The following is a 16,059-nucleotide window of genomic DNA, read 5'->3' as shown; positions in this document are numbered from 1 at the left end:
TACATTATATTTTACAACTTAGTTAACTCCTTTTTACATATCTTAGAATAAAGCTTTTTCTCTTCTGTCAGTATCTTTTAATTCTTCCAATGCGCCAAGTACCTTCTCACCTGGGGGCCTTTGCACGTGCCATTTTCTTTGCCTGTTTTCCCTTAGTTTGGGAAATCAGTGGATGTCATTTGTATTGAAATTGCTGGTACCATCTTCATAGAAAGGAATATATTTGTGTATGTTATATTGTTGTGCTTTTTAGAAATCTACCAGTAAAATTAGAAGTTTTTCTTCCATAACTAATATAAACATTAAGAAATAATAAATTAGGTGCTATTAGAAAGTTTAATTATCCCAGTTCTCACAGAAGAAAATTTTCTCGTCACATTGCCAGGTGGTTTCAAGCGACTATTATTTACAAAATTAAAAAGCTTAAAAGCTAGGTTCTATTTCTGGTCTTTATTGTAAAAGTCTAAATACCTTTTGCAGAGATAGTGCAGAAGAGTAACATTCCCTTTTGGTTCTCTCTCCCATCACCTTCTGCCTTTCCTTCTAGGGATTCTTCAGCAAGCGCCTGAAAGGCTCCATCAAGAGGACCAAAAGCCAGTCAAAGCTTGACAGAAACACGAGCTTTCGGCTTCCATCCCTTCGCAGTACAGATGACAGGTAGGAAGTTAACTTTCTTAAAACAAAAGAAGCAGTTTGAGAGTGAATTTTGTTAAGGCATTTTGGTCTATTCTGAATTTGAATCAATGACAAATAGAAAAATACAATAAAAAATTGACTTTTATGTCGTGTTCATATTAAGGCAAGATACAAAATATTGACTCAAATACCCAACCAGTTTAAGAATCTTATAATATTGGTGAGTTTGTGGATACATAAAAACTAATTTCAGAGTCAGTTAAGCTGTTTCTGTAGAATCAAGTTATAGTGGTCAAAGGTATATCTTTTGTTTTGTTTTTGGTAGAATGACTATAAAGAATAATGATTATGATAGCTAAACAATTTTAGCACTGTCACAGGATGCTTCGTACATGTTACCTTGTTTCATCTTTATAATAACCCTATATGATAAATACTATTATTATCACCATTTTATAGATGAAGAATCTGAAGCACAGAGAGGTTAAATAATCTTGCCCAGGGTCATACAGCTAGTAAATAGCAAAAATGGTATTTGAACTTGGGCAGTTTGGCTCCAGAGTCCATGCTTTTTACTGCTATGTTCTGTATGTATAGCATATGAAATTGGCCTTGTTGGTTTGCAATTACATCTAGAAGACATGTGCTGAAAAGGAAGCCTGGATAGATTTCCATAATTAGGACTACTAGCTTGAGTATAGCTCCCTAAGGATAATATCCTTGAAAAATCATTGAATGTGTGCTAACATATTTTTGACACATCATGTCTCGATAATGTTCAAAATTTTGGAAATAGTGCTTGTGGTATCAGCATCAGCACATCATCGCCACCACCTATATTTATTAAGTACCTACTCTGTGCCATACATGTTAAATGTAGTCTCTCATGTAAATACAACAACCCTAGATATTATTATCCTCATTTTATAGATGAGGAACTGAGGCATAAAAAGTTTGAGAAACTTGCCCAGGGTCACACAGCTAGTAAGTAGTAGAGCTAGGATTTGACCTCAGGTCTGCCTCTCATATTTGATACTGTTATTTATGTTTTACTTTTTTTTTTTCCAGTAAGTGACTTTTTTTCACTTATCTACCTAGAAAACAGAAATAAAATTATAGATTTGCCAAGCAGATGATTACTGTCTTTATTTTGTAAATGAAGGGACTTGATGAGGGACTACTGCTTTATTAGCCCTTCTTGAACCACATTAAAGGTGCTCTGTGAAATTTGCAAGTCAGCCCAATTTGCAGTATATTTATATTATTATCTCTTTTATACCTCTTTGTTTTAAGGTAATCATAAAAAAAGATTTTTAAAATATTTTTCTTAGTTTCCTGTTATTCTATAATTTTCATCATTCCAGGAATTCAAAGCATTTTATTAATGTCTCAAAAAATAGAATAACAATTTTTTTTCAGATTATCGATTCTTAGGAACAAAAATGTGCAGCAAATAAAACACTCCCAATTCAATAGCCAATTTCTTAAACTCTGCAGCATCATATAGAAACTTGGGAGACAAGATTCTTTTTTAAAGTTTACGTTATTTTTTAACCTTGCACTAAATATTACCTTCTTTATTTCAAACAAAGAGCTCTCTCCTATTCCATTTTGTTTTAGGTTGCCCATGGGAATTGTTTGATTGAATTACCAAGAGATTATATTCTCCCGGAGTCTCTTGTATTTCTATTATATAGTTACTGTATTTTTAGCCTTTCCAGTGATTGAAATGAATTATTTGTGACTTTTATAATGTTAATGCTTTAATCAATAGCAAAGTCTTTTTTTCTTAAGTACAGCACAATAAAAAAGTGCTAGTAAATCTCAAATATTAAGTAACCCTTTTAATTTATCAACTCCATTTGAATTGCAGAGATTTCCTATATAGAAATTTTTCAAAAAACTTTTTCTTGTATAGAGATGTACTCAATATAGTTTGAATGTGTTACCATTTTTAAAAAAGACTCTCTTGCCTTCAGATCATATGAACAGTCAGATAAATAGAGCTAAGGTACAAGATATTGATCAGCTGAGTTCTTTGAATTAGTGCCGTTATAGGTGTGACCAAGTATTTTCTGGAGACCTCTGATTTTCTTGGGTCAGATACATCAATTGCTGAAGTCAGCCACTTCTTTCAAAATGTTATACAGTGTCTAAATCTAAGTAGCAAAACATTTCTATTCTTTTATCCAATCTGTGGAACCTCCAGTTAAATGTAGTAAGCAGCTCTTTTTTTTTTTCCATTTTTAAATTATAAAGTAAAATACTCATTTGTCTTTGTTGTTTTGGAGGGGGAAAAGTTTCAGTATATAAGTAAAGAGAAAAAGAACTAAAGACCTTCTTTATCTTTTCTGTCTCCCCACATAAATAACCTTATTAACCATTTGTATATTTTCAAACCTTTTTAAAACTCCATACATAAAGGGAACCCAAGTATATGTTTTCGTGTTTTAATATAAATGGGATCACATATTACTTTGTGACTTGCTTTTTAGTATAAATATTTTGTACTCTCCATATGTCAGTAAATGTCAGTCCACATCATCTTTTTAACAACCGAATCTTTGTATGCTACAGTGTTTTTATAATAATGTACCTCACTTCTCTATTGATGGATATTTACATTGTTTCCCTTTTTTTGGTACAAAATAGAGATGTCATGAACATTTTTGAACATGTGCCTTTTTGTACTGGTGGCTGGGTTGGATTTCAGAAGTAGAACTGCTTGGTATAGAGTATGTATGTTATCAAATTTTCCTTCAAAAAAGGACCTTTCCCACCAACAAATTAAGATTACTTTTATCCTTCAGACAACCTTTTCCATTTTATCAATATGTTGAAAGAATAGAAATAATAAACACTTATGTAGTATTTATTATGTGACAGATATATTCTAAGTACTTTATATAAACTAATTCATTTAATCATCACAACCACCCTATGAGATGGTCACTGTCATTACTCCTATTTTGAAGATGAGAAAACTGAGACACAGAAATTCATAAGTTGCCTGAGGTTATACAGCTTGGAAAATGAGAGAACTGAGGTTCAAACCTAGGAAGATTGGCTTTAGAGTCTGTATTTGTAATCTTTACTGTATATTCCCTCTCCAAAAGATGGGATGGGGGGGGATTTCTTTGTTCTAATTTGTATTTTGCTAATGCTTAGTATACTGAATATCCTGTCGTATGTTTTCTTCTTCTGTGACTTACCTATTTCCTTTGCCCATTGTTCTATTGTGTTGTTTGTCCTATTTCTTATGATTTGGAATAGCCCTTTTTATTACTACGGATAGTAAGCCACTAATATGCATGTTAATAAAATTTTTCTCCCAATCTTTTTATTGTGTTTTAAAATCATGTCTTCAAGTTACATGGAAGTTTTCAATTTTCCTTTCTCTGATATGTCAGTCTTTTTGGGTGGGAAGGGGGGCTTATCTGATCAAATTTGATCAGAACATTGAACTCAAGAGGTGAGGGACCTGTTTTTTATTAAATTCTTCTTTATGATGCTGTGCAAATTACTTTATTTTTCCCTTCTTCAAGAGGGAGAAATATTCTATCTGGAGCGATCCAGAGGATAATGAAATAGTGGACATGATATTTTGAAATCTTCAAAGTGTTGTGTTTTGTTTGTTTGTTTGTTTGTTTGTTTTTTTGGATACGGAGTCTCACTCTGTCACCCAGGCTGGAGTGCAGTGGCACAATCTCGGCTCATTGCAACCTCCACCTCCTGGGTTCAAGCAATTCTCCTGCCTCAGCCTCCTGAGTAGCTGGGATTGCAGGCATAAGCCACTGCCTCCAGCCAGAAATCTTCAAGGTTTTTGAGATAAACCACAAACTTATCTTCACTCATTACACTTTTATTTTTATTTTTTGAGACAGTGTCTTGTTCTGTCACCTAGGCTGGAGTGCAGTGGCACGATCACAGTTCACTGCAACCTTGACTTCTCAAGCTTACTTAATCCTCCTGCCTGAGCCTCCTGAGTAGCTGGGACTACAGCCACACACTACCATCCCTGGCTTATTTTTATACTTTTTGTAGAGATGGGATTTTGTCATGTTCCCTAGGCTGGTCTCAAACTCCTGGGCTCAAGTGATTTGCCCGCTGCCCTGGCCTCCCAGCGTCTGGGATTATAAGTGTGAGCCACCATGCACAGCCCTCATATTTTTAAAAGATAAAATTATTCTCAGGAGGTCTGAGTTACCACTTTAAGATAGCAGAAAAACATTTTTAAAATGGTTAATTTTATCTAAAGAAAGCAAGCTGTGAAAAATACCATAGTTTTACCAAATAATAATAATGTTTCTAAAATCCAAATGTATTGATATACAGTAACACACTCAATATGTGACAGTTATGTACAGGCTACTATGCCGTATGCTACAGAGAATATAGCACAGAGAACCAAAGATACAGGCCTTAACCTTGAGGAGTCCAGTAAAAGAGGTAAGTGTCAAGGAGGAAATGGTATTGGTGAAGATAAAATTACTTCTTGTTGAGTGGATCAGGAGAGACCTTAGAGAGCAATGGCCTGTGAGTTGGATCTTACAGGTGTAGTTTGAACATAGAGATAGACACACACACAGAACTTTCCTTGGAATGGAAATAATGAGCAAAAGTAGAAAGTAGGAAATTATGGAGCTTGAAGAGAATTACTGAATAGTTCATGGTATTAACATGAAAAGGGGCAAGGTAGGAAATAAGTTTGGAAAGGTAAAATTCCAGTTTTTAACTTAATAGGTGAAAACAGTTCTGCTTTTTTTGTCTTAAAAATTAATATGAGAAACAAATATGAACTCCATCTTTAATGAAACTAGGAAAAATATGAGAGAAAGATTACTTAATCTATAATTCTCACTTAGAGGACAAACAGATGTAGTTACCTACAAAAGGAAATTCTAAAAAGAAGTCTCTACTTAGGATTCAGTTTAGTTGCCAGTTAACGGATACCCAAAATAGAAATGACTGAAACAAGGTAGAATTTTTTTTTTTCACTTCTGTCTGAAAGTGGACAGTCCTGTTCAAGTCTGCCATTCTTCAGGATCTTCAAGAATCTCTTTATAGGTATAAGATAGCTACTAGAGCTCCAACCATAACATATTTGTTTTAGATACCAGAAAAGATGGGCCCATAAAAAGACACATGCCTTCCAGCTGAGTTATCTCCCTTTAAATCAATCTCTCTGAAACCATACCTAGTTGACTTTGACTTCTGTCTCATTGCCACCTTTTTCTAAGGGAGCCTGGGAAACTTTATACCTGGATATATTGGTGGGCCCAATAATATAGGAATCCATTCTTAAGGAAAGAGAGAGGGATGGACATTGGTAAGACAGCTAGCAGTCTCTGCATAGGAAGTTGATTTCCCCACCTACTCTGGAAAGGTTCAGCTTCCACCCAGCTCTAAAAAGTCAGCAGCCAGACTTACCCCTGTCACATAGCAGTTTGAGAAATTGAACCACCCTGGAGAAACAGACCTACAGATAGCTACATTTATATCTGTAGGTCCTTTTTGCCTGTTAAAATCCCAGCTGATAAATTCATTCCTAGGTAGATCCAAGAGAAATAAAAATATATATTCATATAAAAACTTGTGTGTGAATGTTCATAACAACATTATTCATAATAGGCAAAAAGTGGTAACAACCCAAATGTCCATCAGCTGATGAATAGATATACAAAAACATGATATACCCATACAATAGAATATTCATCAGCAATAAAGAGTACTGGTACATGTTGCAATGTGTATGCATGTTTTCAACCTTGAAAACACTGAAGTGGGAGGATCACTTGAGGCCAGGACGTCAAGGCTGCAGTCGGCCGTGATCGTGCACCTGCACTCCAGCCTGGGAGACAGGAGAGACTCTGTCTCAATAATAGTAATAATAATAAGCCAGTCAGTCACAAAGTACCACATATTGTATGATTCCATGTATAAGAAATGGAAATGCCAAGAATAGGTAAATCAGTTTATATCATCGTGAAATATCTGAATGCTAAGGTTTAAAAAATATATATTAAAATCTTCTAGAAAGAAAAAATAGGTTACATACAAAGGAATGTTGGGGGTGGGGGGATGACATTGGAATTCTCAGTAGAAATAATGAAAACCAGACGTTAGTGGAGCAATGTCTTGAAAATTCTGAGTGGAAATTATTTTCAACCCAATATTCCATACCCAGAGCAGATCTCGAATGTCAAACTGAGGAGTTTGGATTTTAGCCTATACGCAACAAGGAGCCTTTAAACATTTTTGATCAAGGAGATGACCTAATCAGAGTTTTGCTATGGATGGATTAATCCAGCAGTGGAATTTCAGGTAACTTAGTTTGCAGATACTAAGTCTGAGAGACCAGTTAACAAAAAGCTGTAAAAAGATAGAATGAAGGCTCCAAGGCTGATAGTAGCAGTGGAAATGGCGAGGCAGAGACAAGATAGGAGGAATGTTTTAGAGGCAAAATCAATAGGATGTCACAAAGTCATCATTGTTCCAAAGCCATCTAATCAGATAAAAGCCAGTAAAGTGATTTCCTAGAATCAATATTGGCAGCATTTTCACATTAAAGCCATGTCATATAGGAGGGTGTTGGGACACAAAAAGACTCTGTGATGTTTCTGCCTTTCATTCAAATGCACTTAAAACTAGGAAATGACTGAAAACAGTGGTACTATATGGTCAGGCATTCCAAGATTCCAAATGCCTGTTGCCAGCCTTGCTTTGGAAGTGCTACTTAAATTTACCAAAGACTAAAGGTAAAGATGAGCATATGGAGTAGAATATTCTCACCCACTCTAAACTTCCCTCAAATAAAAACCTTCATAGTAATGTTCCCAATTCTAAGGCTCACTAACAAAGTATGGTTTTAAGTAGTCTACTTTTTCTTTGTCAAAAGATACCTGAAAGTAAGTATGGTGTTCATTGGTAGGTGGAATTATGGAACAATATTCTCAGCTTCTTGAGTTTCTCCTTGTTAATTAGAATTTTTTAACTTTTTATTTTGAAATTATATAAAGAAAGTTGCAAAAATAGTACATAGAGTTCTGTAGACCCTTCCCCCCAGCTTTCCCCAATAGTGAGGTCTTATAACTGTAGTATAATATCAAAACCAGGTAATGGACATTGGTATAGTAATATTAAATAAACTGCAGACTTTATTCAGTTTTCACCAATTTTACATGCATTCATTTGTGTATGTGTGTGTGTGTGTGTGTATAGTTCTGTCCAATTTAATCATATGTATAGATTAGTGTAACTATACCGTGATCAAGATAAAGAACTGTTTCACTACCAAGAAAGAACTCCCTATGCTATCCCTTTATAGTCATATCCACCTCCCCACACCTATCACATCCCTTAAAAAACTACTAATTTGTTTCCTATCTCTATCGCTTTATTATTTTAAGAATAGTGTTTCACAGAATCATATAGTATATAATTTGTTGAGATTGGGTTTTTTGTTTTTTTTTTTTTACACTAAACATGTGCCCTTGAGGTCCATCCAAATTGTTACATGTATCAGTAGTTTGTTTCTTTGGTTGCTGAGTAGTATTTCATTGTATGGATATACTACAGTTTGTTTAGCCATTCACCCATTGAAAGACATTTGGGTTGTTTCCAGTTTTTGCTATTATTAATATGAATAAAGCTGTTATGAACAGTTAGATACAGGTTTTTGTGAACATGTTTTCCCTTCTGTGGGGTAAATGCCAAAGAGTATAATTGCTGGGTTCTATGGTATGTACATGTTTAGGTTTGTAAGAAACTACCAAACTATTTTCCAAAGAGGCTGTACCATTTTACTTCCTGATAAGCAATGTTTGCAGGGGAATTTTTTGTGTCCCAAGAGATTTTCACTTATGTTTTCTTTTAGAAGTTTTATGATTTTAGCTTTTATATATAAGTCTATGATCCATTTAGAGTTCATCTATGATAGCTTTAAATAAAAGATCTTAATTCAGAACTTACTGATGTTCTCTCTCTATATATATATATTCTACATATATATTATATATATATTTTTAAGAGACAAGGTCTTGCTCTGTTGCTCAAGCTAGCGTGCAGTGGTGCCATAATAGCTCACTGTAACCTTAAACTCCTGGGCTCAAGTAATCCTCCTGCCTTAGCCTCCTAAAGTGCTGGGATTATAGGCATGAGCCGTGGCACCAGGCCCAGTTTAAGATATTACAAAATTCTAATCAAAACTACAAACTTGCCCCAGCCAAACCAGTTACAGGCAGTCTGCCTGCCTTTGGAGAAGAAAGTATGGTAGACTACTTACTTCTCTCCACATCTGCTCTTCCCCTCTAGCCTACTAGCCATGTTTTTAGGCACCCTCCAGGTTTTGGGGAAGGAGAAGCAACAAAAAGATGAGAAAGAGCATAAGAAAGTCTATCTTAGCCTTCCATAATGCTCTCTGAGCCTAACAGAAATTTAAAGCTGACATTTCTCTCATGGGGTGATTTGGGGACTTTTTCAGAGATTTATCATCCCTGAAGAGCTCTCACCTGTGGTTTTATTGACTTTGACAGATGCATTTCTCTTCCAAGTGCTCACTTGTGAATCCTTTCTACAAAGGAGTTCTTGATGCTTTGGTTTCTTCATCACGCAGTCTTATGGTCCGCAGGAAACCTGCACAAATCTTTTGCCCTAACAACCTCTAGGACTACAGGCTTATCCAAAAGCATCAATGCTCTTGCTCTGCCACCAACAGTTAGTTGGTCATTTCTCATCATCTAGATTTCCCAGATGAAATCAAACCCTGCCCTCTATGTATCTTTTACCCTTCTCCCTTGTAGGTAGCAGGAGGATGAGCCTCACACCTTCTTTCAAAAATTGTTTCTCACAAAATCTTTCCCATTCTCCATTCTCTGACCACTTTTTATAGTCTTGACATAACTGAGAGGATCAAGGTAGTGGAACTGGTTCTAACACGTTTCCTTTGTAAATGCTGCAGTTTGTCTGATACTTGACTTTGGTATACAGAATCTGTTTTATCTAGGTGTCTCAGTTGAAACTTCAATTTTCATATCTCATTGCCTATGTATGTAATAATTCTATAAATCTGTAATCTTTAGCTACCACACAAAATGCAACATGGCCCAGTCTTTCCCTCTCAATATTACCTCCTGTCACTCCTGCCAAAAGTCTTCTTTATAGTATTATACTTGTCATACTGTTTCATATTTCTCTGCTTTTGGTCTTACTGTCTCCTCTAACCCAAATGCCATTTCCTATTCCTATACCCTGTCTTTTGTCAAGCTTACTTCTAGTTCATCCTCATACAACAGTACCCAAGTCAGGAGTTACACGCTCCCTCCCTTCTTTTTGGTATTCTTCCCACATATCATCCTAGACTAAGTGCCTACCCCACTCCCCAACTACCTGAGTCCAACTCTGCATACTTCATTCTAGGACTAACTGCTTTCTATTGAATTTATCTTTTCATATGTCTGCTTACTGCAGCAGATTGAAAGCTCCTCCAGGATACAATCTTTCTGTCCTCATCCCCTAGCACAAAGACTGTCCTATTGAGGAACTCAATACACGTTTGTTGGCCTGAAACAGAAGAGGAGAGTCAAAACTGACTTCCAGGTAATAAAGAATTACAGTCTTTTAAAATATGGTCTATGTGGATATGACAACTCTCAGAAATTACTGGACTCCAGCCCATTAATTAATCAATACAGTCTAGCTATCGATTATAGAGTTTCCCATTCCAGATTTACAGCCATGGGCCAATTAAGGATCCCTTAGTTGTATGAACTAAAACCCAATTGAAGTATCTAATTGCATCATGAGAGCATTTTAAATTCATTAGAATGCTTTATCTTAATAGAAAAAATATTTCTACACATTTACTCCATCTTTGTATTCTTCCAGTGAAGAGTGTATTCAAGAATAGCTTTCCTGATCTCAACCAGATGAATAATTTACATAAAATGAACTAATGCATATCATATCACTGCAAAAAAAGCTGTCTATAATTGTACTCCTTCACATTTGTATTGTACTGCAGTTTATGAAATAGATGTGAAATTATAGATTACTGCATTTGATTCTCACAACTGTGTGAGATGTAGGAAGAGAAATCATTATCCACATTATCTACACATATCTTAAATGAGATAACTGAGGTTCAGAAAGAATAAATTATTTACTGCATGTCACATGGCTAATAAGTGGTTCGAGCTGATGTGAATATGTAGGGCTTTTGGCTTCAGTTTGAGTGTTTTTCCATTATACTCTTTGTTGTGTGTGTTGATAGGAATCCTAACTTGCTGACAAAATAAGAAAGAGGGGAAAAACAAAGGCAAAAAAGTACACACACACACACACACACACACACACACAGCCCTCTTATACCAGCAGAATACTATACAGTAATAATTGAGTCAATTTATAATCATAATATTTCTGCAATTTGGAAAAATACAAAGCTGACTCCGTACTGTACTCTTTTCATCTCTCCTCCTCTGCCAAAAAATCCAAATGGATTGAATGAAAACTTAAAAGCCCTAAAAGAAAATACAGCTTATTTCTTATGATCTTGGAATTTAAAAACCCTTTGTAAACATAAACTGGGGGGAAATAATTATAAATATGACAGAAAAAGAACTAATTTACTTAATATACAAAGAGTGTTTACATATCAGTTAATTTTAACAATTAGGAAAATGGTTTAAGAACATGGAATAGCAGTTTATAATTCACAGAAAAGGGAACTGAGATTGCCAATAAACATGTACAAATGTCCTCAATCTCATAATTAAAGAAATGCACACTAAAGCCATAATGAAATACCATTTTTTACTAATTAAACAGGCAAAAGATTTTGAAGTTCAGCCACATCTCATGTTGAAGATAGCAGGTAGAAACATGCAATTAGATACTTCAACTGGGTTTTAGTTCATGCATTGCTGATAGACACTTAAATTGATGTTGTCTTTATGGAGGGTAATTGAGCCATATCAAAAATTTAAATGCATATGCCCTTGGATCTAGCAATTTCACATCTGGGAATTTGAAGTATGAATGTATGCACATGTGCATGAAGATATATGTAGTAAGATATTCTGAATTTTGTTGCTAATCACAAAAAAAGGAAACTTAGATGGTCATCAAGGACTGTAAATTATTACAGGCTCATGTAAAGGAATACTATGTGGTCATTATAAAGAGACAAAGTATATCTCTATGTTCCAATATGGATAGAAGTCCAAAATATTCTCTTAAAAACAGTATTTTACCATCCCATTTATGTAAATGAATATGTATATATAGACATATGTTTGTATTTAAATATATTATGTATATTATGTTAAATACATACAAATATATTGTTATATAAATATATGTAATATGCTATATATTACATACTTTATATAATTATATACATATATGGGTACCTTCATATAAAATATTTCTGGGTTCACAAAAACTGTTAATGGCCTCCTTTCTATAGGAGGTTGTGGGAGGTACCCTTTTTTTATTCTTTACCTTCTATCCTTCTGAACTCCTGGAATTTTTTGCCAAGAGTATTTATCACCTATTGTTTCAGGAGAAAAATTAAAAGATGATTAATTTTTTTAAAAAAACTGTTTCAAACCCATGTCTCCCTCTAGCTATTTTACTGTTGTCACCCCTTCACAATCAGACTTGTGGAATTAATCTTCACTTCCTCATATTTCCTTCATTTTCTCAACCCATTGAAATCTTATTTTTGTCCTCTTTTCTGAAACTGCTCTTGCCAAAGCCTCCAATTACCTCTAAATTCAATTCCCAAATTCAGTGGCTACTATTAATCCACCTTTCTTGAGACCCCTCTTTCCGGGCCTTCTGTGATACTTGACTCACCTGGTTTTTCTTCTCTTTCAAATTCTTCAGTGTCTTTTGTCAGTTTTGTAGCTTTAAATGTTAACATGCCTCAGGTTATGTTTTTAGGTTGTGTTCTCAATATGTATGTTCTGTTTCACTGTTCACATCTACCCCCACAGGAACCTCAAACTCAACTTGTGTAAAACTTGATTTTATTTGTACTCTCACCTCAACCAGCATTGCCTCTTCTTTCCTATCCCTGTGAAGGACATCACCATCTTTCACCCAGTGTTTCAAGCCAGAAATGAGCAGTTGTCCTGGACTCTATCCTCTCCCCAATTCCTCCAGCATTCCAGTCATCAAAGCCTATTTACCTCCTAAATCTCTCTCAGTGTCATCTACTTCTTCCTCATATCTGTTAGTCTAATTCATTATCTTTACTCAGATTACTACCATAATCAATGAACTGGTTTCTAGGTCTTTCATTTCTTTTCTCTCCACTCTCTGTGTACTCCTTTCTTTCTCCACTCCTTAGCCAAGGTAGTTTTACTGAGACACACATCTTACCATGTTATTCCCCTTCTACCACCTAAAGCCTTCCGATGTACATCTACTGCTATTGTGATCAAATTTAAATACCCACACATGACTACAAGTCTGTGATCTCTCTCAAACCTCATTATTCACCAGGCCTCACCCACTCCAACACCCCAGCCTCTTCTCCTTCTAACATCCATACTATAGTAGAGCCACACTGCTGAATTTCTTTCACTGTCTGAACACCACAGCCTTGCATACTGTCATACAGGCCTTTTCATATGCTATCCGTTTTCTGTAGATCTCCACACCTGCATATAGTGAAATCCACCCCATCCCCATGAAAATGGTTACAACTTTGTGTTACTGTTTTCTCCAAGAAGTCTTCTCTGAAGCACCGCCACCTTAAAATCCTCTACTTAGTGCTCATAGAGCCTTTTTTTGGCATCCTTTTTCGTAAGTCTTGTCACATTGTATTATAATGGATTGTTAACTCACTAGATTATAAATTGTGTGTGAGTACACAGACCATGCTTTTCTTCTTCACCTTTGTATTCCTTGCATCTACCTCTAGTATAGTGCCTGACCCATAATGCACACCAGGTAATTATTGGTTAGATAGATGGATTCATACATATATTCATTTATTCAACCAAATGAGAAACTAATGGGAAAGCAAATCAGTTATGAGTTTAGGAATTATTAAAAAGTCAATGTTGCCAAGCATGTTGGCTCACACCTGTAATCCTAGCACTTTGGAAGGCTGAGGCGGGCGGATCACCTGAGGTCAGGAGTTCAAGACCAGCCTGGCCAACATGGTAAAACCCCGTCTCTACTAAAAATACAAAAATTAGCTGGGAGTGGTTGGTGGTGCACGTCTGTAATCCCAACTATTTGGGAAGTTGAGGCACCAGAATCACTTGAACCCAGGAGGCGGAAGTTGCAGTGAGCTGAGATTGCACCACTGCACTCCAGCCTGGGCGACAAGAGAGAGACTATGTCTCAAAAAAAAAGTCAGTGTTATCGAACTTCACCAGTTTTTTTCCTCTCTTATCCTTCTACCCATACTTTTATGGCAATTATGAGACTAAAAGTCTAGCAACTGAAATCAGAAATAAGGAAATAAAAGCTGTAGTCTGTCCACTCTTACTGGTATGTTACTTGAGTTGGATTATGAGTTTGGTTTGGTTTGGTTTAGTTTCTGTTTTTTAAAATTCAATATAGTTGTGTTTATGTTGAATTTGTTTAATAGGTGCTAGTAGATTATATTACCTTTGCAATTTAAGGACAAAAAGATATGTTATAACATGGTACAGTTTCTGTAAAGGAATTGTTCCCTAGTGTCTATCATATTGGAGGCAAGTTGGATTTTCTACTCCCTAGAATATGTCTTAATGTTTATAATCTAGTCTTCCTTCTGTATTCACCTTCACTGTATGTATACATGTATATGTACCAAGTACAAAGTAGGTAAGGATATTTTTGTCTATGCTGATACATTTCTTTACCATGAGTTTCTCATTTTGAGTGACAACTCAGGCTGACAAATATCCTTCTTCATCATTACCAGCTGGTCCCATTAGACCATCCTGTCCTAGAGGCTGAGAGCAGGGAGAAGTAAGACCTATATGTTATGTTTCCATAAATAGCTTCTTAATGTGAGTGGTGTGGTATGTATTTTTAAGCTAACATAAAAATCAGTGAGTAATATAAGCAGTAGAGACTACTGGCTTTAACTACAGCAGGTAAACCAGTTAAGCCGGTGCTGTCAGGATCCTCAGGCTGAACAAGTCTTTGCACATAAGTAGAGCTCTGGTGAATGAGCTCTAATTTCTTTTTTTTTTAATCCAGAGAGGAAAACCTTTAAAATTATAATACAAGAAAGGATCTGCACTTTCAAATGGCAAACATCAGTTGAATATTTTCACAAAATACCTAATTGGAAAATAATAAAATCCAGGGAGCAAGTAAAAGCTACATTTTTCCCAAAGTGAAAGCTCAAATTCAATGTTTAAAAAACAGATTAGACACTATATAAACTTGCTGGTAGAATATTAGGATACCCAATTTTGTTAATTACTACCTAGGACATTTTTAAACAAAGTGAGTGCCTTAGAAATGCATACTGGTGAGTACAACAGTGTGTTGCTGCACCCAGCTTACTGGCTGAGCTGTCTCATCAGGAATTCACTGAAGCAGTCTGGAATCATAACTGCCAAGCCAAGCAGAAACTCACCTGCACTGGAGTCCAGGATTTTATATGGCAATAAGCATTTTTAATTAAAAGTTTCCCAATTCCTAAATTTGGAACTTAATCTGTAAACATGTAGCAGATTGAGCTAGCACCACCAAGCCTCATTGGAGCTGTGGGGGAAATGTGGCATTCTGAAAAATTGGCCAATTAAGCTGAGAAAATCCAGCTGTGTTTTACTTAAAATTGCACTAATCAGTGTTATTTTATTCCTTTTTTTCTTCACCAGTGTATCTGCTGTTATGTGTATGTTGGCGCCCCATCTCCCAGCCCTTCACTTTTATCTTTTAAGACTGATTTCATATAGGGATGAGGATTCAAGCAATATAATACTCATTCATTTTAGTGAGTAATAGAAAGCCTCACCTGCCTTGTAGTTTATTTCTTAAATAAGTCAGAAGCAGCAGGTAATTTTCATCAGCAAAGCAATTAGATTTTAACCATTACGTATCACATTGCTAGAGGTCTTGAAGTTTACACAGAAATCAAGATTGTCTGCTGACCTTAAGATAAAAATATAAAGAATATGGTGTGCCTTAATTAGAAGTAAAATTGCCTCTGGGAAGCAGTTTTTTATTTAAATCAATACATAGTCTGTTGGAGCCCTGAATTATTCTTAAATGGTGTTCGGGATGATGGGGCAGTATGGGAAGTAGTCAGGGAGAGAACCTGGCCAGTAGTCAAGGGATTCACAAAGTCCCCTTTCAAGGATGGGTTAGATTTTTTGATGAAGGCCATTGTCAGATTGGACTGGGAATCATTATTTTAAACTCATTATTCTCCCAATAAATCCACATTCTGCTTTCTGTTAGAGG

The 16,059-nt window shown here is 35.5% G+C and overlaps 1 protein-coding gene across 9 annotated transcripts in view; it reads left to right on the top strand.

The window, feature by feature from the left end:
• Positions 1–16,059, top strand: part of RASAL2 (RAS protein activator like 2) — a 383,167-nt gene that overhangs the window by 324,242 nt on the left and 42,866 nt on the right. For all 9 annotated transcript variants that reach the window (XM_054461346.2, XM_054461278.2, XM_054461199.2 and 6 more), the window contains one exon: positions 548–657. In XM_054461346.2, coding sequence (XP_054317321.1) covers positions 548–657 — 110 coding nt within the window. The remainder of the gene's footprint in view (positions 1–547; positions 658–16,059) is intronic.

Source organism: Pongo pygmaeus, chromosome 1 (assembly GCF_028885625.2).
Source record: "Pongo pygmaeus isolate AG05252 chromosome 1, NHGRI_mPonPyg2-v2.0_pri, whole genome shotgun sequence".
NCBI lineage: Eukaryota > Metazoa > Chordata > Mammalia > Primates > Hominidae > Pongo > Pongo pygmaeus.
Note: the sequence above shows the minus strand (reverse complement) of the source record. Positions and strands in the feature narration are given on the sequence as shown.